The sequence below is a fragment of the Halichoerus grypus genome, chromosome 7 (assembly GCF_964656455.1).
Source record: "Halichoerus grypus chromosome 7, mHalGry1.hap1.1, whole genome shotgun sequence".
NCBI lineage: Eukaryota > Metazoa > Chordata > Mammalia > Carnivora > Phocidae > Halichoerus > Halichoerus grypus.
The window spans coordinates 12,722,625-12,746,397 of NC_135718.1; the positions used below are offsets into that span (position 1 = coordinate 12,722,625).

General features: G+C 40.0%; 1 protein-coding gene across 3 annotated transcripts in view; it reads left to right on the top strand.

Moving 5' to 3' along the window:
* Positions 1-484: 484 nt before the first annotated feature.
* The window catches only part of FAM204A (family with sequence similarity 204 member A), a 32,172-nt gene continuing 8,883 nt past the window's right edge, over positions 485-23,773 (top strand). For 2 of the 3 annotated variants that reach the window (XM_036106447.2, XM_036106467.2), the window contains exons 1-6: positions 485-637; positions 5,607-5,848; positions 6,379-6,466; positions 6,604-6,634; positions 6,791-6,890; positions 17,722-17,811. In XM_036106447.2, coding sequence (XP_035962340.1) covers positions 523-637; positions 5,607-5,848; positions 6,379-6,466; positions 6,604-6,634; positions 6,791-6,890; positions 17,722-17,811 — 666 coding nt within the window. In that variant the 5' untranslated portion in view covers positions 485-522. Of the gene's footprint in view, positions 638-674; positions 1,161-5,606; positions 5,849-6,378; positions 6,467-6,603; positions 6,635-6,790; positions 6,891-17,721; positions 17,812-23,773 lie in introns of those variants that run through there. The other variant, XM_036106460.2, reaches the window with a different exon arrangement.

Below are 23,773 nucleotides of genomic sequence, written 5' to 3' on the forward strand. Positions count from 1 at the left end.
TTTTCTTTTTTTCCTTACTTATTTTCTATGCTCCCCCAACCCCCTCCTCGGGGCCTGAACCAGTGGCTGTCACGGAAAAGGGGCTCAATAAGCTTTTAGTCAAGGCCACACATCTGGTCAGTGTAGCAGATGGTAAGCACCAGGAGAGCAGGAGTTGGGGCTGTTTTCCGTTAAGCAGAGGCTGGCAGGGTGCCTGCTCAATACAGAAGGAAAAAAGAAAGGAAGGAGGAAGGGAGGAAAGAGGGAGCGAGGGGGAAAAGGCTGAATGAATGGAAATGTTCCCTTAAGAGCCTAGAGAGCATCTACCGCGAACCTCCCTCCTAGGAGGAACGAACTCAGTTCAAGGTCTAAGCCAGCAGTTTCCTCATTCCCAAAACCAGCGAGCAGCAGGGAATGGGGAAAAGAACAAAGCCTTTAAAAACGTCCAGAAGAAAGGGAGAAACGGTGAGAGAAAAGAAGCAGAAAGAAACGAATCCGGCGCTGTAAACAGATCTGAAAACGAGCTAAGCCCGGCCGGTTGCCATGACGACCCGAGGCCAGAACGGCTCCAGTCCATTGGCTGAGATGCCGGAGCCAATGGGAAGGCGCGGTGTTGGCGGGGTCTTAAGATGGCTGCCGGGCGGCCGGCTTCTGACGGGTGAGTACCGCGGATTGCGGGGCTGCTTCCCGGCCGCCCCGAGCTCCGATTTGACGGGTCCGGGAGGGCCGAGTGCGGGGATCCAGCGAGCAGGTGTGGGCGGCCTCACAAGCTCACGGCCGCGCCAGCAAAGCCCCCGGCCGGGCCCACGGGAGCGTTGGTGGGGCTGGCCTCCGCTTTGCTTGGAAGGGACGTAGCGCCTTCCCGAGCCTGTTGGTGGGAGAGGGGTTCTCCGTCCCACCCCGGCCCAAGTGAGAGGGTGAAGAGGCTTTCTATCGGGGAAGCAGGCTCCTGTTTACAACTGCTGTAGCCCGGGGAAGAGCTGCAGTTAATGGGAGTGTCCGCGGGCTAGACGTCCTGCACCCGAATCTGCGGCGCTTAGTTCTGTGCCCGGGACGGGATTCTTCCCGTTTGGGGATCGGAGTGTGGCACTGCCCCGGCGAGCCTGCCGAGTTCCGGGCCCTGCAGCCCAGCAGGAAGAGGTGTACCTTCCTAGAGCCACCCTTTTGCAGTCTTGAACCTTGTAAGTATTCTCACAGCGGCATCCGACTTAAAATGAGCCTCGAAATGTTATTGGTTAACTGGAAATCTTTCCATGCAGGGTCTTGGGACGTGTTCTCCAGGCCTTGACGAAACAAATACCGTCTTTTATTGGAACATATGCATACGTACAACATCCTGCCAAATAAATGGTTTGGGTAATCAGACAGGGAACTTAAATTCGAAGTCAGGCCTCTGATTCAGTTGTACTTTATCTTTTTGAGAAAAGACAACATACTTCATGATTGGGACCTTTACATTAACGTTCATGAGACATGCTTAAAAGCATTTTTGTAAAGTGATTCCGAGTCATGGAAACGGATTATTGTGTAAATTATTTAACATGATGGTGGGTGGTGGTTTATGATTATTACACAAGTTAAGATTAAATTCAGATCGGACAAAATTCAGGTTTCTGTGATTATTCTAATTGAATACAAAATATGGGAAATAAGACAGCTTTGTATGGTGAAAATAGAATTGAAATTCTGGAATATTAGAGACGGGAGACATTTACCCATTAAACTGCTCAGATTGGGTTTTGGTTATAAGCAGTCGCCTGATCTTCCAGAAAATGTGACATTATTACCCAAACCTCTGAATGTGATTTTTATGTACACATTTTAGTATAGCATCTTACATAAGTTTCTGCTTTGAAAGAGTAAGACGGATTTTTTTCTTAAGCAAATTTTAACAAAATTACAGGCTAGAGTCATTCTTTAGACCCACTCTCAAATCTTTGTCTCCACGAATATATTACTACTTAAATTGCATCCTCTAAAAGTTTCTAAGTTGAAGCCCTAGAGTTCTGCTTTTGTAAAATAAGCATATCACAATGCCTTAGGCAAGTCAGTTACCTCACCTGTAAAAGGGGTTTAGATAGTAATTTCTAGTGGAAGGGTTGTTGTAGGGATTAATGGTAAAAGAATTTCTGTCACATTGTTTGTATGTGACATTGTTTATATGCCATACTCATCATTGAGTTGCTTTGTTTTTCTTTCTGGTTCTGTTTCTTCCCTGTAAGTGGGGTCTCCTTTGCTTTCTCTAGAGCACCTTTCAGGTGTTTTGTCTGACATGCAGTCTTACTGAAAACTGGAAATCTTGGCCGTGGTGGCAGGGTTGAGGAGAGAAGCCTTATCCACTGGGGTATCAGGGTTTAATCAGTATTGCATCTGACTGGTATATCACATCTTTTGAGAATGGCTGAATAATTTCCACATTTAAAGGGTAATTTGGAATGATTTGCTTTAGAATAAAAGCATGGGGTGAGAGACATTTCAAAGAATTAGAGAATCATCTTTAAGAGCAGCCAAAACAGGAGTAAGCACCAGGCCTAACCTAGTACCAGTTGGTACCATAGTACAATTGGAAATGTATGAGTGACATGTATATACTATGAGTTCAAAGACAGTGTTTTCAAACATGAGCCCAGAGCAAGTCACAGAGCAGCCACTCCATATTGGCTGGTTTACAGTTGAGCTGCTGCTCACGTGGGCAGCTCCACTTTGCAGTCTTCTCGGTGAGTTATCTGTGTTTATCAGTGGCCATGGAGTTGCCCTTGTATATATTATGTATTTTTGCAGTCACAGGAGAATGGCACACCACTTTAAAGATGTTCAGGAACTGAGTTCAGAAACGTGTTATTTGAGTTTTGCCTTATTTTATGGATTTGGTTGTAGAATCCAATTTCTAAAATTTATTTTAGTTCTTCTTTTTTCTGTGGGCACGCACAAGAAATTATTGTACCAGCCAATGTCATACTGAAGACAGGTCCAAAATGTGATCAAAAAATGCTTGAGAGCTGATGGGGAAAGGCAACTTCAGGGCACCCGAGAGTGCTCCCCAGAGTGAAGCACGTTTGGGTGCCCGAAGCAGAGACACACCCTGTAGGGATGCTGAAGCAGTGTGCTCCCGTGGGAGAACTGTGCTTGTCAGAGAGGCACATGCCTTTCATTAGCAGCCACAACTGAAGTCTGGGCCGAGTGGTACTTGGCTGCTGATGGACAGACGCTTGCCATGAGTGTAGAGTGTCGGCTCCATGAGGTTAGATATTTTTGCCTGTCCTCATGTCTTAAAGAGTGCCTGGCACACAGTGGCCTTGCACAAGATGCTATGGACAGGGAAAAGAAACAGTGGTTTCAAACATAGAACCCCAGTTTTGCTAAGAATGCTGAATCTGAAATTTGTTACTGTCCTTAAGTTCTGAAATAGATAACGAGCCTAAAGGTATATAATGTGTCAGTGGCAAAGTCATGTTGGAGCTTATTATCATTCCCCCTCCATCTACTCCTCAGAACAGTAAAAATATTTTTACTGATGGCATAACATCTGTTTTTCAGTATTGGCATATTTCACATGGTGTCTTTTGTGCTAACAAAGTATCTAAAGGTTACCCATTCCAACTGTTAAAATCCTCAGACCAGGTTTAGGGGTGGATCCAGGTTTTATGGGGCTTGGAGCTTATATAATTTTGGGTCTCCTCTTTAAGAAAAGGAATGCAAATTCTAAATAGAAAATTAGGTATAATGCTTTGGAAAGACCTGTGCAAGAGGAGCCTTGACACTTAGGCTCCATTATCTTCCTGCCTTTGGTTTTATTCCTCCATTCAGAAAACCAGACACCAGAAACTTAATGTTAGACTGTGGAAATCAGGGAGGTAAATGAGTTGCATCAATTGCTAAGTGAATGCACCTCAACCTTAGAAACTTCAAAACTACCCTGTGAATGCTGCTACCCATAATAGAAATTATAAAAACATAATATGTGGCCATAGAAATACTAATAGCAAAAAGAGCTCAGCATCGATCAAGCCCCTAGAACCTCCTAAACATTGTGGTGAGTGTTTTCATAGCTTATCTCATTTAATTCTCAGAATAACCCTGTACACAATATGACTATCCTTGTATTACAGCAGAAAAAGCTGAGGGTCAGAGGTGGTAAAAATGATTTCCTCCCACTGCTAGTATATGGTGGGGTCAGGATTACAACTGGAGCAGTGAGATGTCAGAGCCCTTCTTCTTAACAAGCCAAAAGAGTATTTTGGTGAGGTTGTTTCGGAGGGCTAACAACTGTGGAAGCTGGACCCAAAGTGCCAAAAATCAGATCTGATTCTTTGGACCTGGGAGGAGGTTCCTAAAGGTTATCTGGAATCCGTTATTCAGATTAATGCAAAATCCCGTGGCATCTTTGTCTCAGAGACAATGGTGGTGGTTTTCTCATTAGGTTAATCACAATAGGGGCCGGAAAGCTCGGGAAAAACAGTTTCGATCCTTGCATTTTATTCCTTCAGGGTTGATGGTAAATCATGAGCAGTACAATCAACTTCTCTTTTTTAGGCATCTTTTTGTTTTACAGATCTTATTTATTTATTTGACAGAGAGAGACAGAGAGAGAGGGAACACAAGCAGGGGGAGTGGGAGAGGGAGAAGCAGGCTTACCGCTGAGCAGGGAGCCCGATGCGGGGCTTGATCCCAGGACCCTGGGATCATGACTTGAACCGAAGGCAGCTGCTTAACCGACTGAGCCACCCAGGCGCCCCTTTTTAGGCATCTTTTGAATGAAGTGGTTTTGACTCAATATGTATGCCATGTGATTAATAGTGAAAATGTACTCAACTATCATAATTTTAGCAAATGATTATAACTCCAGTTTTTAAAAATAATTTTTGATAAACTTAACAGTAGTTAATATTCTTTCTACCAAGGGGCCATATAGCTAATGATAGATATTATTCTGAACTTTAACCTTAGTTTCCTGAACACAATATTGTTATTCAAAAAAGCTGTATGTTTTTGTTCAATTGTTAGGATTAACATTTAATACTCCATTTCTTATTATTTTAGCAAACAGTGTAAAATTTAAAACTAGGACATTCTTTTTACTGCCACGCTTTCCTCAAACTACTTGCACAGCCTAAAAATTTTCCTTTGAATAATTGTTTCCTTTGAATAATTGTATTCCTTGGACAATAAGTCCCCTGAAAGTTCAATTCAATACCAGTGAAACATCTGACTCTCTTTTTTAATTGTGATAGCTTGAAATACAATATTATAAATCTTAAATTGTGTGAAATATATATTGTTAGGCTCTTAACATTCTTGAGCAATGAATGCTTTTACTGAATTTATTTTTTTTTTAGACAAAATTATCTGTATATTAGAGAATCCAGGTCCTATTTTTCTTTAAGTCATTCATCTGTAGGTATGTCTTATAACAGACTTGCTTAAACTACTTTGTACTTTTTGAAAAATTTTATATAAGCAAAGATTTTAATTCTTTTAATATGGAAGGTACATCCCATTTTAGATTAAAAGAAAAAAGTTTAGATGGACTGTTCCCAAACCATTGGGATAATTACTAGACTCTTGGGGTTTTAAATTTCTTTCCATGTCCACTTTATGTGTCTAAATTCATCTTTTTTTCCCTTTAGAAGAAAAGATGTGGAGTGGGCTGCTACCTCCTGGCCTAAATGAAAGCGATATTGAGTTGAATTCTGAAGATGAAGCCCCATTAGAGAACTCTGGATTTAACTTACAGGAAGATAAAGAAGATGGGGCCATTACAGAAACAGAGGTCTCAGATTTCCCAACTGATGGACCAAAGCCTGGAGTAGAGGCAAATGTAAATGCCTATGAAGAATGCCCCTCTGGAATTCCCTTAACTATGTGGCATGTAGGTTTTCTCTGATGTGTTCTTATTAAAGCCTGTGTGTGTGTGTTTGTGCATGCTCCTGTGTCTGCCATGGTCAGAATGCCTGTTCTTGGGAGGTGATAGGGAAGATTGACTCAGAATACTCTGGGTCTGTGGTCAGCCCATTGGGCACTCAGATGCTTGCTTTCATCTTTGTGTTGTTTTTTATAAAAAGCGGAAGAGAAACATTTGATAGGATTAGCTACTTTGCTTAACATAATACATTAATTTGATCTCTTTGTCGTCTGTATGAGTCACTGAATTTTACTCTCAGATAATCAGATTGACTTATGTCGAAATAAATGAAGGTAAAAACTCAGGTCGTGAAAGAGTCTTAGAAAATAGAGTATCTCAAGAAGAACTGAACTACTTTTGTTAAATTTGTATTTTTATAAATGCTAGAATATATTTTTATTACTTAACATGTTATTTTTTGAATGTATGCTTTGCTTCAAAATATATTTACTACTTTTTCTCTCTCTCTCTCTTTTTTTTTTTTTACTTTTATATAGAAATTTCAAGAATTGCATAAAAAACATTCTGAACAGAAAACCTCAACTTCAGGATTCAGAGGGAAAAAAAGAAAACGCTCCAGGAAAGGTGTTTTGTTTTAATTCAAGTTGTCAATAGTGCTGATGTTAAATTGTGACTAATTGAGCTCAACAGTTTTTAATAAGCATTAATTTTGAAATAACAAATGAATACTCAGGTATTGACACTTTGTGAATTCTTTTCAGGTAAATTGAAGAATGAAGAAGATTCTCATAGGTAGGTGGAATTTAAAATATTTGTTCTAGACAATATTGTAAAACTTGTACCAATAGTTGAACTACTTATCTCTGAAACATAAGAACTAGTTTTTGTGATTTGTAATTATAATAACCAATTAAAAACACTAAAAATAAGTTATCGTCTGTCTTGCAGTGAACAGACCTCAAGTGAAACCCAGTGGAAGGAGCTTACTCAGTATTTTGGAATCAATGATAGGTTTGACCCCCCTGTTAAAAAGAAAAAAATTGACAAGGTAAGATCTTTTTTTATCGCATCTTATATTAGCCAGTAGAAAATGTTTGTAATTAGCCTTACCTAAGGTATTCTCCTCATTAATTAATTCAGTGAAAAAGTTGAAATGTCTACTGTATGTGAAACAAGATGCTAGGTAAACAAGTAAATATATAGTTACAAATCATTAAAAAAATGGCATTAAGGAAATGAACAGGATGTTGTGAAGAAATTAAAATGGAGGCCTCACTTTAGTTTAGGTGGTCAGGGAGGGTCTTTCTTGGAAGATGCCACTTCAGTGAGACCTGAAGGATGGGAAGGAACCATCTATATACAGAATGCTCGTGTAGAGGTACTAACCTGGGTAAAGGTCCTGGGGAAAATGAGTTATCGTGGGACATTTGAGTAACTGTAAGAATGTCAGCCTGGCTGGAATGGAGTCAACAAGGAGGAGAGTGGGCCAGGATAGGATCAGAGAGGCAGGCAGCCAGGGACCAAACTATGAAGGACCTGAAGTGGCAGAATAAGGAATTGGGTTTTAGTTACAATGTAGTTGAGAGTCATTCAAGGGTTTTAAGTTAAGGGAATGATATGATCGAAGTTATGTTTATAAAGATTGCTCTTGTGTGGAGAATGGGCGAAAAAACAGCAGCAAAAGTAGACAAGAAGAGAACGGTTAAGAGACTCTTCTAGGTGCAAGAGGTGGTGACTTGAACAAGAATGATGCTGCTGAAGATGGAGAAAAGTGGATGGATTTGGGGTCTATTGTAGGAGGAGAATGGACAGTATTTGCCTCTGATGCTTTGTGAAGTGATGGAGAGGATTTGGGGAATGAGGAGGGGAAGAGAACCATTCCAGGTTTTACCTTCAGCAGTGATGTGAATAGTGATGCTAGGTACGAAGATGGGAAGGCTGGGGGGGTGGTGGGGGAGAAGATTTAGAGTGGGCCTGTCCAAAGTTCATTTGGGGCATGCGTGATATCAGTGGGCAGGAGTAGAGAGATGGTTGGTAAAATGAGGCAGGAACCCAGAGGAGAATCTGAGCTGGAGATGTCATCAGTCTATAGATGATGTGAATATTTAGTAGAGTCTTGAATGAATGAGTAATTTACATATTAACATCACGGAGTGTAGACTCCAGGAGCATGAAAATTGAGCACTGAGTGGTAGGGCTAGAGGCTCAGGAGCCTGCCTGGTTGAAGCCCAAGTATATTGTATCCTGCCTGTGTAGACAGATTCCTCCTTCAGGGATCATTTCTATAGACTGCTGTGTGTACATAGAGACCATTCTGATTAATCAATATTTCTTGTGAAACAAACCTCAGATATTAAACCCATCATTGGGTGTTATTGTGTCTTCGAGGGCATGTGCATTAAGGAAATGACAGAGTAGAATTTTGCATGTGAACCTTTTGATTCCAGTTTTGCTAAGAATTGTTGTCATTTAGTTCTTAGAGCACTGGGGAATTGGAACCAGCACCACTTTCTTTTCTTTTCTTTTTTTTTTCTAAACATTTATTTATTTGAGAGAGAGCACGTATGTGCCTGGGGGGAGGGGCAGAGGGAGAGAGAGAATCTCAAGCAGACTCCCCACTGAGTGAGGAGCCTGATATGGGGCTCGATCCCAGGACCCTGAGATCATGACCTGAGCCAAAATCAAGAGTTGGACCCTTAACCGACTGAGCCACCCAGGTGCCCCAACCAGGATCACTTTCTGCCATGCTAATTGCTGCTACTGAGCAATCTCTGTTTTACAAATGTTCAACAGGTGTGGAAACGCTTACATTCTTACAAAAAAAGATCCCTGGTAGAGTTGAAACTAAAACCCAGGCTTTATGACACCACGCTCTGTTCTCTAGCTTCACTGCACAAGGGCCGGTCAGCACTTTAAAATGCAGTTGCTGTGCTCTTGACCCCTGTGATTCTGGTGGGCTGGCAGGAGGGATCTTGTGAGAAGGGTGCTCTGGACTGCAAAAGCCTGTTCTAACGCATGAAGGGGAGTGGGCTGGTCTCTGGCCAACCTGCTGTAGAGTCCCCACTGCTGGTTACATTGTTTTGAGGGAGGGAATGGCTAAATATCGGTTCTTATAGGAAATTTTTTTTAAGTTTTACTCATGAATTAGGTGGTCTTTGATCTTCCATTATTTATAGTATTTGTTATGTTTTCTCAGAACTGTTGACTTCAGAATGTCTAAACTGTTTCTTGGTGAAGTTGTTAACCATTCCAAAAAGTAAAAAAATTTGAACGATTTTTTACAATCTCTGAATTAGAATTTTATTTTTACCCTACGTATATGAAATTGTACCTTCTTGATACTGGCCAGATATGGCTAATTCTTATTCATTGTCTAAAATTTGAGATTTGTATGGAGTAACCTTAATAAAGGTTAGAATGACGTGTGAAATCTTTTAAACAACTCAGTTTTATGAACTAGTGTTCTGTTTCACATAATACATTAGATGGACTCTAGGAAAAGAAATTTAAGTCAAACATTTTAGAAACAAGATTTCTGTTTAAGGGAAGTCCTCTCTAAATCCTTTTGTGATCACTCAATCTATTTTATGAGTTTGGATTTTCTTAACAGTAGACATTGCTCTGTACGAATGACAGCTGACTAAGAAAGTTATGGCATTTTTCTAAACAAGGAAACTGGTGCTGGCCAGGCTTGCCTCTGCCCAGGATTTTGCCAGCACTTACTATTCTATAAATAAATGCAAGCATAAAAGGAAAAGAAGTGTTTAGTGAGGCCAGATTATGTCATATTCTCTTGGTAGTTCAGCATGAGTGCGCGCCCACAGATTTGCACTTCTCCTTTGGTTTGGGATCACTGTCTCCCTGTTTTACATGCGCCCTTCTTGCTGTCATGCTAAAATCTACTGTGAATCCAACAGAGTAAATAGACATTAAAGAATGTCTACGTTGGAGGCACCAAGATAAAAGCTAAGAATAAATGTAAGTCCAGCCAATAGTAGCTACTGCTCAAGAAATCCAGAGAGGATCATGAAAATCTGTGATGCGGTTTGGACAAAATTCACATGGATTTCTAGTCCATTATTTTATTTCTCTGGAGCAGAGGCTCATCTGTTACCATATCTGAGAGAGCCCTTTTATTCTGTATTCTCTCAGTCCTCAAGAATGGTAAAACAAAACTTCTTAATCTGTGTGTTGTGTAGTACCCCCCACCCCCATGTTTTCTTTCCTTTTTTCTTTGCTTGCTTCCTTCCTTCCTTCTTTTTTTGGAACACTGCCAAGCTAAAACTTGCTCAACCAAGGATGTATATTTACAACACTGCTGTCACCTGCTTTCCTGACAATGCAGAGAGGATTTTTTTTTTTTAAATATAATTTTCTTAATATCCAAAGCTGTTTTAAAGTGTTCTTTGTGTTAATTACAGCTATAATAGTATTTCTGTAGTTCTGGGATTTATTAATAATTCTGTAATCACAACATAATTATTTTGATCTTTGTAGGAATTTCTTTAGAACAAATTTTACTCATTAATTTCATTACAAATATCTCAAGTATTCTTTAGTTGAATCAGCTTGATTAGTCAGCAGTCATTATTGAAGTAGTTTTATATATACTTAATGTATACTTTTTGGCCTGAAAAACTAGAGTTTTAATAGTTTTAAGAGTAATTGCACAATGTCTTTGATAATTTTTTTAGTTGTTTAGGAGAAGAAACTTTAATTGTATAGTGTAGCTTTTTTCAAATTTATTTTTTTTAGTAGAATGCTTTTTCCAACCAAAATCTTACTTGGAACTCCAATACACAGATGAGATAAAAGACTGCCTGGGTAGGGGGTAGGGGGTGGTGGGGGAGGGATGTAGGGTAGTGGTCTGGAGGGGGCAGAAGTGGTGGTGGTGGAGGGGAGGGTTGGAGTGGTACCATGACTTCCCCTGGTATCAATTACATAATTACAAAGCATTATCTTTTGATCCCCAGGTGGTGATTCAAATAATTTAAGTAGGGGCGCCTGGGTGGCTCAGTCATTAAGCGTCTGCCTTCAGCTCAGGTCATGATCCCAGGGTCCTGGGATCGAGCCCCACTGGAGCTCTTTGCTCAGCGGGAAGCCTGCTTCTCCCTCTCCCACTCCCCCTGCTTGTGTTCCCTCTCTCGCTGTCTCTCTGTCAAATAAATAAATAAAATCTTTTAAAAAAACAAAAAAAAACCCCAAATAATTTAAGTAGGTATGATTTATACATAAAGGTAACACCGCTAATTCTTAGTTCTTTATTTTACCCCCTTCTTTATGGAGAGATTGCCTAATTCTTTTTCCCTTAAATATTAGGTTTAATTAGTCACAGCAAACTTCAATGGATAGTTCATTTGTATTAAGCTTTAAAAATAGAATATATTATCCAAATATTTAGTAGCAAAATTTCTATAGAAATATATTGTTCAGTTTGACTGAAGGAGCTTTAATCACATGTTAAAAGAGATTTTGCATATGCACATGTGGATGATTGGTCCTTCATGTGAAACCTCATACCCATACATTTCTTTGAGATTTGTCTCCTTGACCCGTCTGCAGCGAAACTGTTAATTAGAGGTTATTTATGGCCTCGTGGGAACCTGTTAGATACTGGCCTTGGATGTTTTTCCACCTATGGCCAAAGTGCCATCTCTAAATTTGTTTGACTGTATTGAGGTGTATATATCTTAGGCTAAATTCTGATTCCTGACAAAAAGCACACCGAGGCCCTGCAGAGTATCATCAGTCCCACTTCTGTGCTATGAGAGACATCAGAGATAATTCCAGTAAAGGTACTCTTGGGTTCAACTTAAGATTTTTTAGAAGACTTAAGTAATCGGACCTTACTTCATGAGACTACTTACTGACTCAAAGTTGAATTCTTGCATCTTATTTATGCTTGGGGCTGAGGCCTTGATGAGTTATGATGAGGTCTGTAGCCATATGGAGCTAGGCCTTCTTTTGGTTTTAATGGTATCCTGATATTTAGATAAAATAATATGAACAGTTTATTTATCAAATGATGCTATATTCTAAAGTTTTGCTCAGTATTTTACATATATTTTCTTTGACCCCTACCATAAACTTGCAGAGGATGTGGTATTACTCTCTTTTTGCAGGTGAGGTAACTATAACCTGTAGAGGTTTAGGAATCACCAAGTTTCTTAGCCAGTAAGTAGAGGAGCTGGAATTTGAACCCCTGGGTCTGACCTCACCAGCCATGTTCTTTGTAAACCGTTATTAACTTATGGTCTTAAGATGATGGAAATGTTTTACCTTAAGATTTTTTTTTTTCTTTTTTACTAATGTTAGCATTTTGAGTGTATTTGCAATGTTAATATCTTCTTAAAGAAGCAGAAAGTTTGGGTGTGCATATGGAACCAGAAATTTTTCAGAGCCAAAAGGAACTGTTATATTTTACTTAAATAAATTGTCCAAAAAAAAAAAAAAAAGAAAGAAAGAAAGAAAAAAAGGGGAAAAGGGAGAGAAAAAAGAAACAGTTCTATCTGGTGAAATTTTGTTGAATTAAAAAAAAAAATTTTAGAAGAGCTGAAAACAAAGTTGAATATGTAAGTGGAATTTTATATCTAGGAGAGAATTTTGGTTATCAGGCCTGTCGTCTCATTTCCTTGAAGGAAACTGAGGCTTTGCTCTTCCTTTAAGGAAATCTCATTTGCTGGGAGCCGTGACCACCTCTCCTGACTTCTGTTCCAGTGCTCTTTCTACTCTGTTGTGCCAGTGCTCTGAATGGCTGGGGGAATGGGAGTTGGTTGATGGTGAAGAGATAGATTTGTAGTTTTAGCTGACTTTTTTTTTTTTTTAAGATTTTATTTATTTATTTGACAAAGAGAGGGAGAGCACAAGCAGGTGGAGCGTCAGGCAGACGGAGAGGGAGATGCAGGCTCCCCGCTGAGGAAGGAGCCCAATGTAGGGCTCGATCCCAGGACCTTGGGATCATGACCTGAGCCAAAGGCAGCCGCTTAACTGACTGAGCCACCCAGGCGCCCCTATCTGACTTCTTTTTAAGTGAAAATTACACTTATAAGCTCAGCAGTTCATATAAGTTTCTAGAAGAGGGGAATATTTTTGTTTTCTACCTTTGGGACATTAACTATAAACGGTGGCTCCATGATAACCAAAGGTAGGTTGGCAAGTTGATGCATCATAATGACCTGATAAGCAGACCACTGGTTTATTTAGGGTATTGGTGGTAAAAATAGAGTGGATTCCTTTTTACTCATCTATGATACTCTAGGTCCTGGAGTGAAGTAGTACAGCACCCAGGTCTAACTAATCTTAGGAAACCTACATAATAGGAGGGAAACATATAGAGCTGTTAATGTGGAATCAGCTGGCAGGCCCAAGAATGGATGCCATTAGTGACCAGGTTGCTGAAATGAAAGGTTGGGACAGATTAAGTCTGGGTTGATGTAACTGGCTCCCCCAGAATTGGTGGTTCAGGGAAAATTGAAGTTTGCTGTTAGTATTTTATTTTCATATGTGTTTGAGGAGATACCTAATATTCTGTGCCGAAGGAGAGCCCATTTATTATCATTTCTTAACTAAAATACTTTATTTCTATTGTAAAAACAAATAATAAAGTTCTAGAGACAAGGACTGTGTGTGCTAAGCTCTGGGAGTCCAAGATGGAGAAGATACTCTCCATGCCCTCAAAGAAATGCATATTCCAGTAGTGGGAAAGATTTATACATCAAGAAGTACAAGAAAATGCAGCTCTTGTTTAATCATAGGGGTACTATTACCCCAATATTACTGTTGTGGAATTCTCTTGGGAACTTGTCAAAGCAGTGGTTAGGTAATGAATGTTCCTCATTTGGGTGGGACCCTTTCAGTATTAATGCAACCATGGATTACTGCACTGTGACCGTTAACTCAATAACAGAGGCTGACTGAGTGCCTCCTGTGTGAGAAGACTGGGCTAGGTGCTGGGACACACCAAGCCAGTGACATACAGGTCTGCCCTTGGTGAGCCTGGAACCCAGGAGGTGAGACAGACCAACAGGTGCTGAAGAGAGTCATGGAGTGCAGTGACAGCACAGCATGGGGAGAGCAGTGTAGAAGGCACTTCGGTACTGGGCATGGGGCAGAATGAAGCAGGGTCAGTGGGTGTATACTGGTGAGTGAACCTGCAGAGGTAGAGAAGGTAACATTTGACATGGGATGTACAAGGATGGTTAAGATTTTTTCCAGTAGAAACACATCAGATGCACAGGGGACAATAAGAGAATGGTAAATGTGACCAGAGATTGGGAAGTACAGCACTGCCCAAGATGGGGCTGAGAAAGCATTGTGGGAACCTATTGTGAAGGGATTTGGGTGCGATTCAAAAGGAATAAAGAAATGATCATGTTTTCAAGCTGGCTAATGACATGGTATCTCTACTTCAGAAAGATAGAAGACTAGTTTGGAGAAGGTTATCATCTTCCAAACAGGAGATGATGAGGCCTTGAAGAAGCCCAGAAAGGAGACATGAGACACCCTACAAAAAGAGTTAAAATAAGAACAAAGGATTGGAGGCATTGAAGACCACTCAGGATTCTGTCTGGGGTGACTAAGTGGGTGGTCAGCTCTGAAGGGGAAGCAGGGCAGGAAGTGATGAGCTTATTTTTAGGCACAACAAGAAGTTGGAGACCCTACCTTTGCAAGGCTTCAGTATGAAGATAACTAGCAAGTAGCTGGAGATAGAGATGTTGGTATAGTTGAGAGGTCAGATGTTTCGAATTAGATAGAGATCTATAAAGCAGCTTATAAGAGGTAATTGAAGCCCTAGGACTGAGTACGTTACTGAGAAGAAGGAAGAGTGAGATGTGAAATTGGTAGAAACAAGTGCTTGGGAATAGCCAAAACAAGGTAAGATGTGGGAGGAAGTTGAAGGTATCGCTTAGATCAGTGGTTCTCAAACTTCCGGCCTGGTTAGCATCAGCGGATTGCTGGCTCTCGACCCCAGTTTCTGATTCAGAGCATGTGTATTTCTCACAAGTTTTCAGGTAGTGCTCATGCTGCTGGTCCAGACTTAAACTTTGAGAACTCCTGGCTTAGAGTTTGAAAAGGTTAATCATGGGCGGCAGGCCAGAGAGGGAGGCTAGGAGAATCCAGGAAGGGACTGAAGGACTCTGAGAATAAATACAGTGGTGCCAGGGCAGGGTTACAAATGAAGACAGCGCAGGTTCACTGGCTATGAAACTTGGGATAAGTCAAAGGACAGAATCTTGAGTTCAGAGAGAATTCCAGATTTTAAAAAGCTTTGGAACTAGAGCTTTCAGGTAATGTCTATTGCATGGCCCAGAGCAAGCCTTTTCAAAGTATTGGTCTTCCAAGAGATACAGAGCTTGTATCTGAATATAGCTCAGTGTACTACTTCCTGATTTGAGAAAGTCTTGTTGTCCTTCTCCCCTAAAAAAAAAAAAAAAGTCAAAGTTGTGTATAGTCATGTAGCTGGGTATAGTCACATAGTTGATTTGCATTCTGGCACAAGCTCAGTTCATAGACTGGCTCCGTTCACAGACCTGAACAGGTGCACAGACCACACTTGGAGTGTCACTGGCCTAGAGTATGGACTCTGGGGTGGGGTATTAGTTAGAGGTCCCTGAGGATGAAGGATGTTGGAAAAGTGAGTCCAGGATGTTTTTTGGACGGTGAGAAGAGTTCTTCAGAAATACAAAAAAGAATTTCTTTTTTTTTTTTTTTAAGATTTTATTTATTTATTTGAGAGAGAGTGAGCAAGAGAGAAAGCACAAACTGGGGGAGAGGCAGTGGGAAAGGGAGAAGCAGATTCCCTGCTGAGTGGGGAGCCTGACGTGGGGCTCGATCCCAGGACCCCGGGATCATGACCTGAACCAAAGGCAGACGCTTAACTGACTGAGCCACCTGGGCGCCCCCAAAAAAGAATTTCTGGACACTGATTGGTGATCACAGGACCAGAATGGGAAGAGGACAGGAGAGCCACATGGCCTAGGATCAGAGACTAAGGCCTACTGAATGATGGTCTCAAGCTACAGTTGGGAGCAAGGATGATAAGTGTGTCATCCTATCAAGTCCTTAGGTGGGGTGAGGGATTGTGAGAAGGGATGATCTTCACTCAACAGGGACACTAGTGATAACCTTACTGGTCTGTGTTCTGTAATCTTTTTGAGCAGATTATGTGTGGGCATTTTTTCTTTTCAAATTTTTATTTAAATTCTAGTTAGTTAACATGTAGTATAATATTGATTTCAGGAGTAGAATTTAGTGATTGATCACTTACATATAACATCCAGTGCTCATCATAACAAGTGCCTTCCTCCTTAAGACCCATCACCCATTTAGCCTGTCCCCTACCCACCTCCCTCCATCAACCCTCAGCTTGTTCTCTATCATTAAGAGTCTTTTATGGTTTGTTTCCCTCTTTGTTTCACACCCCCCGTCCAATCCCATATGTTCATCTGTTTTGTTGTTGTTGTTTCTAAGTTTTATTTACTTGAGAGAGAGGGTGTGAGTGAGCAGGGGGTGTTGGGAGAGAATCCCAAGCAGATTCCCCACCCAGTGAGGAGCCTGACATGGGGCTCGATCTTAAGACCTCAAGATCATGACTTGAGCCAAAATCCAGAGTTGGATGCTCAACTCACTGTATCACCCAGGTGCTCCTCATGTGTTTTCTTAAATTCCACATATGAATGAAATCATATGGTATTTGTCTTTCTTTGACTTATAATACACTGTGGCTCCATCCACATCATTGCAAATGGCAAGATTTCATTCTTTTTGATGGCTGACTAGTATTCCGTGTGTGTGTGTGTGTGTGTGTGTGTGTGTGTGTAAATAGGCATTTTTAAGCCTTGTTTCCACAGAGGCTGCTCAAGAACAAAATTTCTCGTGGTTAATGGGTATAATCAAGCAGTGCACTGACAGGCAGAGGCATTCTTGGGGTCCCTTTTACTAGATGAGGGAGAAATTGGGAACTGAAAACACGGAGGACACACTGGCTAAGCCATTGTTAGGGCAAAATTTTCTTGTGAGAAGCATACATTAGACCATTTAAATATTTTTTTTATTTTCTGTGGTAACTATTTCCACAAGCTAACCTCAATTATTTAAGTCTAAGCGTCTTTCCATAAATGTATGATGAATCCTACCTCATCTGTTTGGTAATCGCATGAAAATTTTAATTATGATTTCCTGAAGCATCTTCACCTAGTAAATAAAAACATTTCCATAGGAAGATAAAATTTGTTCTCTTATGTAACATTCTTCCCCTATTTAATATCCAACTTAATACCCATCGTCAAAGACTAGAGGGGCTGTTGAAGGAGGGCCACAAGCTACAGGAAGGGGCAGTAGAGAAAGGAGGCAGAGGAAAACGGTGGTTGAGAGCACAGGCTCTGGGCAAACCCAGATTCCTGTGATGGCATTACCACTTCCAGACTCTGACCTTGGCCACGTTAGTGAGTCTGAGGCCTTGGTTTCCTCATGTTCAAAAACAGGATAACAGTATTTTGTGAAGTTAGGATAAATGAGCTTTCTTATAGTAGTAAGTTAGGGTCTACTACATAATAAGCATGCCATCATTTTAACTGTTGTTATCATTAATATTATATTGTTATTAAGGGAAAGCCTAGTCCTTGAAGTCCTAAAAGTCTGTATTGGCATCTCCTTTATCTTAGTTCAAGAAGTTATCTGACCTTGAATAAGCCATTTGGTATCTCTGTGTGGCCTTCTCATCAGTAAATTGGAGTGGTACCAACTACCACAGGGGTCATCGTGAAAAATAAATGATTTACGTATATAACGTGTTCGGTGTAGACCTGTGACATAGTCTTTGCCAGCAAATGTTTGCCTTTTTTTCCTGCTTTTAAGCTTTAGGTTTCTTTGCTTTCTAGTCAGGCCTTGAAAAGAGCATAGACCAGGCTGTGGAAGAGTGGAACATTGAGAAGGCTGAGGAGCTCAGCAACCAGCTCGCTACTCGAGAGGTGAGTCACCTGTAGTGTTTCCAAGGTTTCTAAAATGAATGTACGTTCTTTTTGTGACCGTGAGTTAAGTTTGGTATTCAAATATTCAATCTTAGCTTTATTGTTTGTTTGTTTTTTAAGTAGGCTCCATGCCCAGTGTGGAGCCCAGTGTGGGGCTTGAACCTCACCACCCTGAGATCAAGACCTGAGCTGAGATCAAGAGTCGGATGCTTAACCGACTGAGCCACCCAGGCGCCCCTCAAATATTAGCTCTTAGATTTTCCTTTCTGCCCATTTTCTTCCCTCTCGTGCTGCCATTTATTTTGAAGTGCTGGGTTTTATTTTTGTCTTTAATGTTTTTAAATTATTCTGGTCTAAAACTTATGGTGGAAATAATCCATGATTGATATTCAACCCTAGATTTCACCTAGTTCAGAGAGTTTTTTTGCCAGTTATGATTAAAAGACTAGCTTTCTTTTTCTATTTGCATCTTTAATTTGGTTTAACTCTCCCTGAAGGCAGCTGTGTGTTCTAATGTCACATCTCAAGGTTTTTCTTGCCCTCGCTTCCCCAAATGCTTTCTTACTGCATATTCTAAACTTTTCCCTCAGCCCTAAATAATGTTCAGCTTTTTAAAACTTACAGTCTACAATATAAAACTAATAGATACATTGAATATTCTTTTTCCAAGTACACAGGGCTTTCAGAAGATTCTGACTTGCACCTTTTGGGGGGGGGGCGGATATTTCTCCCATTGCTGCTGGGTGTCACTAGGCAAAGTCACACGTAGAATAAAGAGCTCATATCGGCATTGTTGTGTTGTTGTTCTTGTGTTTTGTGATTCTTTTTTGTCCGTTTTAGGGAACAAGTTCTACCATAGCTTTCTTAGTGTATCCCTATGTTCTTCACCTTACTCTTAAACTAGACTCCCTGGGGTTTAATTACATGGAGACACCGTCGGTCGTCTGTGCGAACAGCTGGCCACGTGCCCTGTTCTTTCTTACTCACCTGCAGGTGAGCTTGTGTTTTAAACTGAGACTCGTGACGAACTTAACTATTTCAGTATATTCTTCTGTGGAAGCACCATTTTGCTCTTCATCTACCGATGACAAAAAAAATCCACTATTGATTGCTGTTTGTTGGTTTGTTTCCTATTTTTGGGTGCTGTCCATAAGTATCTTGGGAGGTGTATGTTTTTATGTAGGGAAATAAACAAGTCCAGAAGTGAGGCTTTGGGATTCAGAAGTTATCTTTTTTCCCACAAGCCTTTAAGTTCAGTTGTCACAGTAAATACTTCTGTTTGTAACATGTCTGTGTATGTGTACTTATTTATTAAATGGCTAATCTACAGGAAATTATGAAGCTTGGAGCTTAAGTTTGGGACTTAGGCAAGAAGCAGCACAAACAGCAGTTTCAAAAAGTGACATTAAAAAACAATTAATGTTTACTTTTTTCTTGTAAGATTCATTCTTCCCTTCCCGGCTTATGATATTTCTTGTGCTTTAAGTTTGACATTTGCTCTCTTTCATCTTTAAAGTAGCCATATTTTGATTTTATTGATTATAATATATAATTGGATATAATATCATTTTATCACTCTGTTTTCAAATAGAATGATTTAGGTGTTACATTTTTTTAAAGATTTATTTGGTGAGAAAGAGAGCACATGTGCGCATAGGTGCGAAAGCATGGCACGGGGGGGCGGGGGGAGAGGGAGAGGGAGAGAGAATCTGAAGCAGATTTTGCAGAGTCCCACGTGGGGCTTGATCTCATGACCTTAAGATCATGACCTGAGTCAAAACCAGGTTGGACACTTGATGACTGCGCCGCCCAGGCACCCCTACTACCTTTTAATAAAATGAATTTGGTGGTATGTTGAACGGCGCCACAGCCTCTCTAGGATTTAAGTGTCGGTTGGCAGTTGTTATAGTGGCTTCTTCAGCTTGGTATTTACCTGGCACTTATCTCTACAAATCAGCTTTGTGTTAAAGACCATCTTTAAAATTCTCCTCAGCAGTAGAGCACTTAATGTTTGTTGGTACTATTTTGGTACCTGGAACTTACTTTTCCATAGAACTGTTGTGAGAGGCAGTGGCTGTTTCGTGGGTGACCTCCAGGTGTACGCAGTACAGCAAGTTATGTCAGTGTATCTCATCTTCAAATTTTGGGGAGTTGACCCTGAAATGTCAGAGAAGGGTGGGGAGGGACGTGCTTTGGAGCTGGAAGAGAGTCCATTGAGTAAAGTAAATAGGGCTGCAAGGATGGGGAGGGGTGGGCACATAGGACATACGATGGAGGTAGTGGCTGAAGGGATAAGTGGGCTTTCAGAATCTGAAAGGTGCATAGGGCAGCAACACCAGTCATGAGTTTTGGTCACATCTGAATAGGCAGGTGTGGAAGCTTTTGGCAGCTTTCTCTGAATATCCACCTCATTTGGATCAGAAGCAAAACTTTCTGGAGAACCGGTCCTTAAATGTACCACTTAGGTCCATGTTGTGCCACATATTTGAGCAGGTGTCTCTTGAATCCCTTTAAAAATTGTGGGTATTTGTGACTGTTTGCTCTCCAGTAAATGCTGTACCATTAGCATGTGGCTGATCTCTGAGATGAGTGTATAGTCCAGGAGAGCTAAGGATAGAAGCCTAATAAAACCAGCAGGGCCTTAGGCTTAGGCTTCCTGATTGTTTTCAGTAACACTGTAGACTTCTTTGTCTTTACTTCTCCCTCAAGGATCATGGGACTCCACAAAGTGATGTCCCCATGTCATTATTTGTCCATTCTTCCTTTTGGAAGACCTGAGAGTTGTGTATTTTGTAATCTCTACCAAATAACAAGGTGACTGTGATTCAGCCAGAGGCTCCAGGTCAGTAAGTTTTCTCAGACGTTGGTTTGGTAACGAGAAAGAATAACGCAAGGCTTAGTCTGCAGCATTAAAATGTGGGCTCCACATGACCCATCCATGGCTGGCTGTTTTTCCTTTTGTCTTTTTCTGTTGATTAGCACCCCCATCTGAGGCAAGGGGAATTCAGAGAGAAGCATTTACTTTACTGCAGACTCTGTGTGTTTTCTAGGTAAAGTTAGTAATGCTGAAATTTTAAGAGTTGCATACATTTGATTTAAAAAGAAAGTTTTATTTTGAAATAATTTTAGACTTTCAGAAAGTTGCAAAGATTTTGTTTACCTTTACCTAGGTGCCCAAGATGTTAACATTTAACATTTACTTTGCCATTCATTCTAATTTATATACCTCATTTGGAGTTGCCAAATGTCTCACTGATTTCCTTTAAAGCAGAAAGAAGAGTTTCTTTTTCCAGGTCTAGGACATTGCATTTTGTTGTCAAGTCTCTTTATTCTTCTTTAATCTGGAAAGTTCCTCAGTCTGTCTTTTTCTCAGCACGTTAGCATTTTTGAGGAGTAAAGGCTAGTTATTTTGTAGGATGTCCTTCAATTTTGGTTTGTCTGCTATTTCCTCATGCATTTTTGGCAGGAATATCACAAAAATGATGCTGTGTCCTTCTCAATGCAAGATATCAGGAGGCACATGATTTCTGTTTTTCCCATTTATTAATGATGTTACTTTTGAGTTTTTGGTTTAAGGCAGTGTCCCCAGGTTTCTCCACACTATTATAATGTTACTGTTTTCCCGTATGTAATTAATAAGTATCTCATGGAGAGATGGGAGATAATTTGAGACTATGTAAATATTCTCTCTGTCATTATACTTTACCCACTAGTTTTAGCATCCACTGCTGATTCTTTTACTGTTTGGGACAGTTCTTATTGTGGTGGTTGCCAAACTAGATTTTTAAAATATTATTTAATTGTACTTTTCATCTTTACCTGGCAAACCAGACCTAAAATTTGTCTTAAATGAGATATTGGATTATATAATCTTTTATGTATATGTTAAATCTTGCAGTAAAACCTGGACAGTTGAGAATTGGATATAGTTTTTTTAAATGATGCACTGGGAGGGGATGGGGTCACCGTGGCCTTGTGCTCACCAGCAGTTGCATGTAATTCCCTCCTTACCTGCTTCATCAGGAATCACTCGTGAGCTTTCCTTCCTCTGCCATTGGAAGCTGCGTGTCAGAATGTATAGAAGTAGCTCCTTACCAGCCTCAGAGATGTGTGTTTTCTTTGAGGATATTAGGTTTCTTTTTTTATGTTTTGTTATACTGCTGTTGTAGAAATGTGAATTGCATGGCACTGACTAGGTGTTTTCCATTTTAAAGAGTGTTATTTCCTATTACCTTTATGATGAATGAGATTGCTTCAGAAATAAAGGATATTTTCATCACTTGCAAGGATAGTAAACATTTTTCTCAAGTGTTTTTTTTTTTTTACTTCCGTACAAATATAATGCCTGATTGTAGTAAAATAAATTAAACTTATTTAGTGTGGGGTTAAAGAATTCTGATTAAAAGAGAAAATAAAATGTATTCTATCCTTTTCCTTGTATAAATGGCAAAACATCCGGAAAGTGTTTGCTGTTCAGACACAGACTTTGGAAAGATACTGATGCCGTGTTCATTAAACACCCGTGAAGAATAACTAAAGTAATCAAGATGGAATTCTTGAATAAATAGTTTAGTTTGAGATTTAATTTTTCGTATTTATCCCCTTGGTGCCAATCACCATGGATATGAGAGATGAGATTTTGAGAAGTAAGTAATTGTGAGTTTGGGGCAGAAACCCTTTATGAATTAACTGTATATGTGCATGGTAGGTGTCCTTTTGGAAATCAGGTATATTGGTTTTTAATCAGTTCTGTTTTCTTTTTTCAAGAAGCAGTGACTGGGACCTGCTGATAAAGCCTCTGCTCAGAGGCACAGATCCCAGAGTTCTTAAAGCCTTTTCCAACCATAATAAGTGAAACTAATTTTTGATGTTTAACATTTATAAGCCTGTGAAACCAATAGGGCAGCATCAGTATTGAAAAAAATGAAGCCAAAAGTAGAACCATGCCTGCGAATGAGCCTTGAAAATAGTTCCTCAAAAAACAAAAACAAAAACAGTGGTATGCTGTTTGTCCATGCACTATCATTGTGGCATAGCAAATACATATTTTTCCAGAGCCACATTCCCTTAAATTAACGATCACATCAAGGATATATATTTTCTGGTTTGAGGGAACAGATCAAATTCATATGTTTGAAGCCTAGATTCTGCTAACATCTTTGGTTTTTGCCATGTAGTAATGTAGTCGCCTTGGGACTGTCCCTCCTGTTGATTAAATACTTCTTTGTCGTTAACAATCTTGGAGGAGAGATAGCGGGAAAATATACTTGGGTTTGTGTCATATTGATGAAACTGTTCTAATTTAAAAAAAAAAAGTTGTTTTTGAAAAAAATATATCAGTTTTACATACACACAAAGTATCTGAGCATATATGTGGCTTGTTAACCTAAGGCCTGAATTGGAAGTACATTCCATTCATTGATAGTGATCCTTAAAAATTCCATCCTTTGGTACTGGTCTTTTCTGACACATTATCGTTTTTATAATCCAGATTATACCAATTAATAGAAGTCAGCAGAAGCATGTTTTAAAATTAAGTGCTAAAAGCCTAAATTTAATTAAGTAGGCAACACTTAGGTTGAATGTCACATTTTGGAAAGAGAATTTTTCTCTAGGCATCTTCACGTTAGTCCGCTGTCGATAAATGAAACCCCCTTGGTTTGGCAGCAGTGAGTTTCTACAACATGGAATGAATCACATCTACGTTAACTAGATATATTGCTCAGGTTGATTTCAGTTCTAACTGTACAGTGTCAGAGTAGAAATGAATGGGAAAGAGAGGTTGCCTGTGAATTTTGTTTGAACTTTGTATAGCTAAAAGCCCTTAAAGATTATTTTTTCTGTAAATGACTCTAGTAGGATGGTCTTTGGCAGCACCAACTAAACTTAATTCTTTGAAAGCATCAGTACTTCATGTTGTAACATGATAATTATTTTGTGTAACCTAGAAAGGGCATTCATT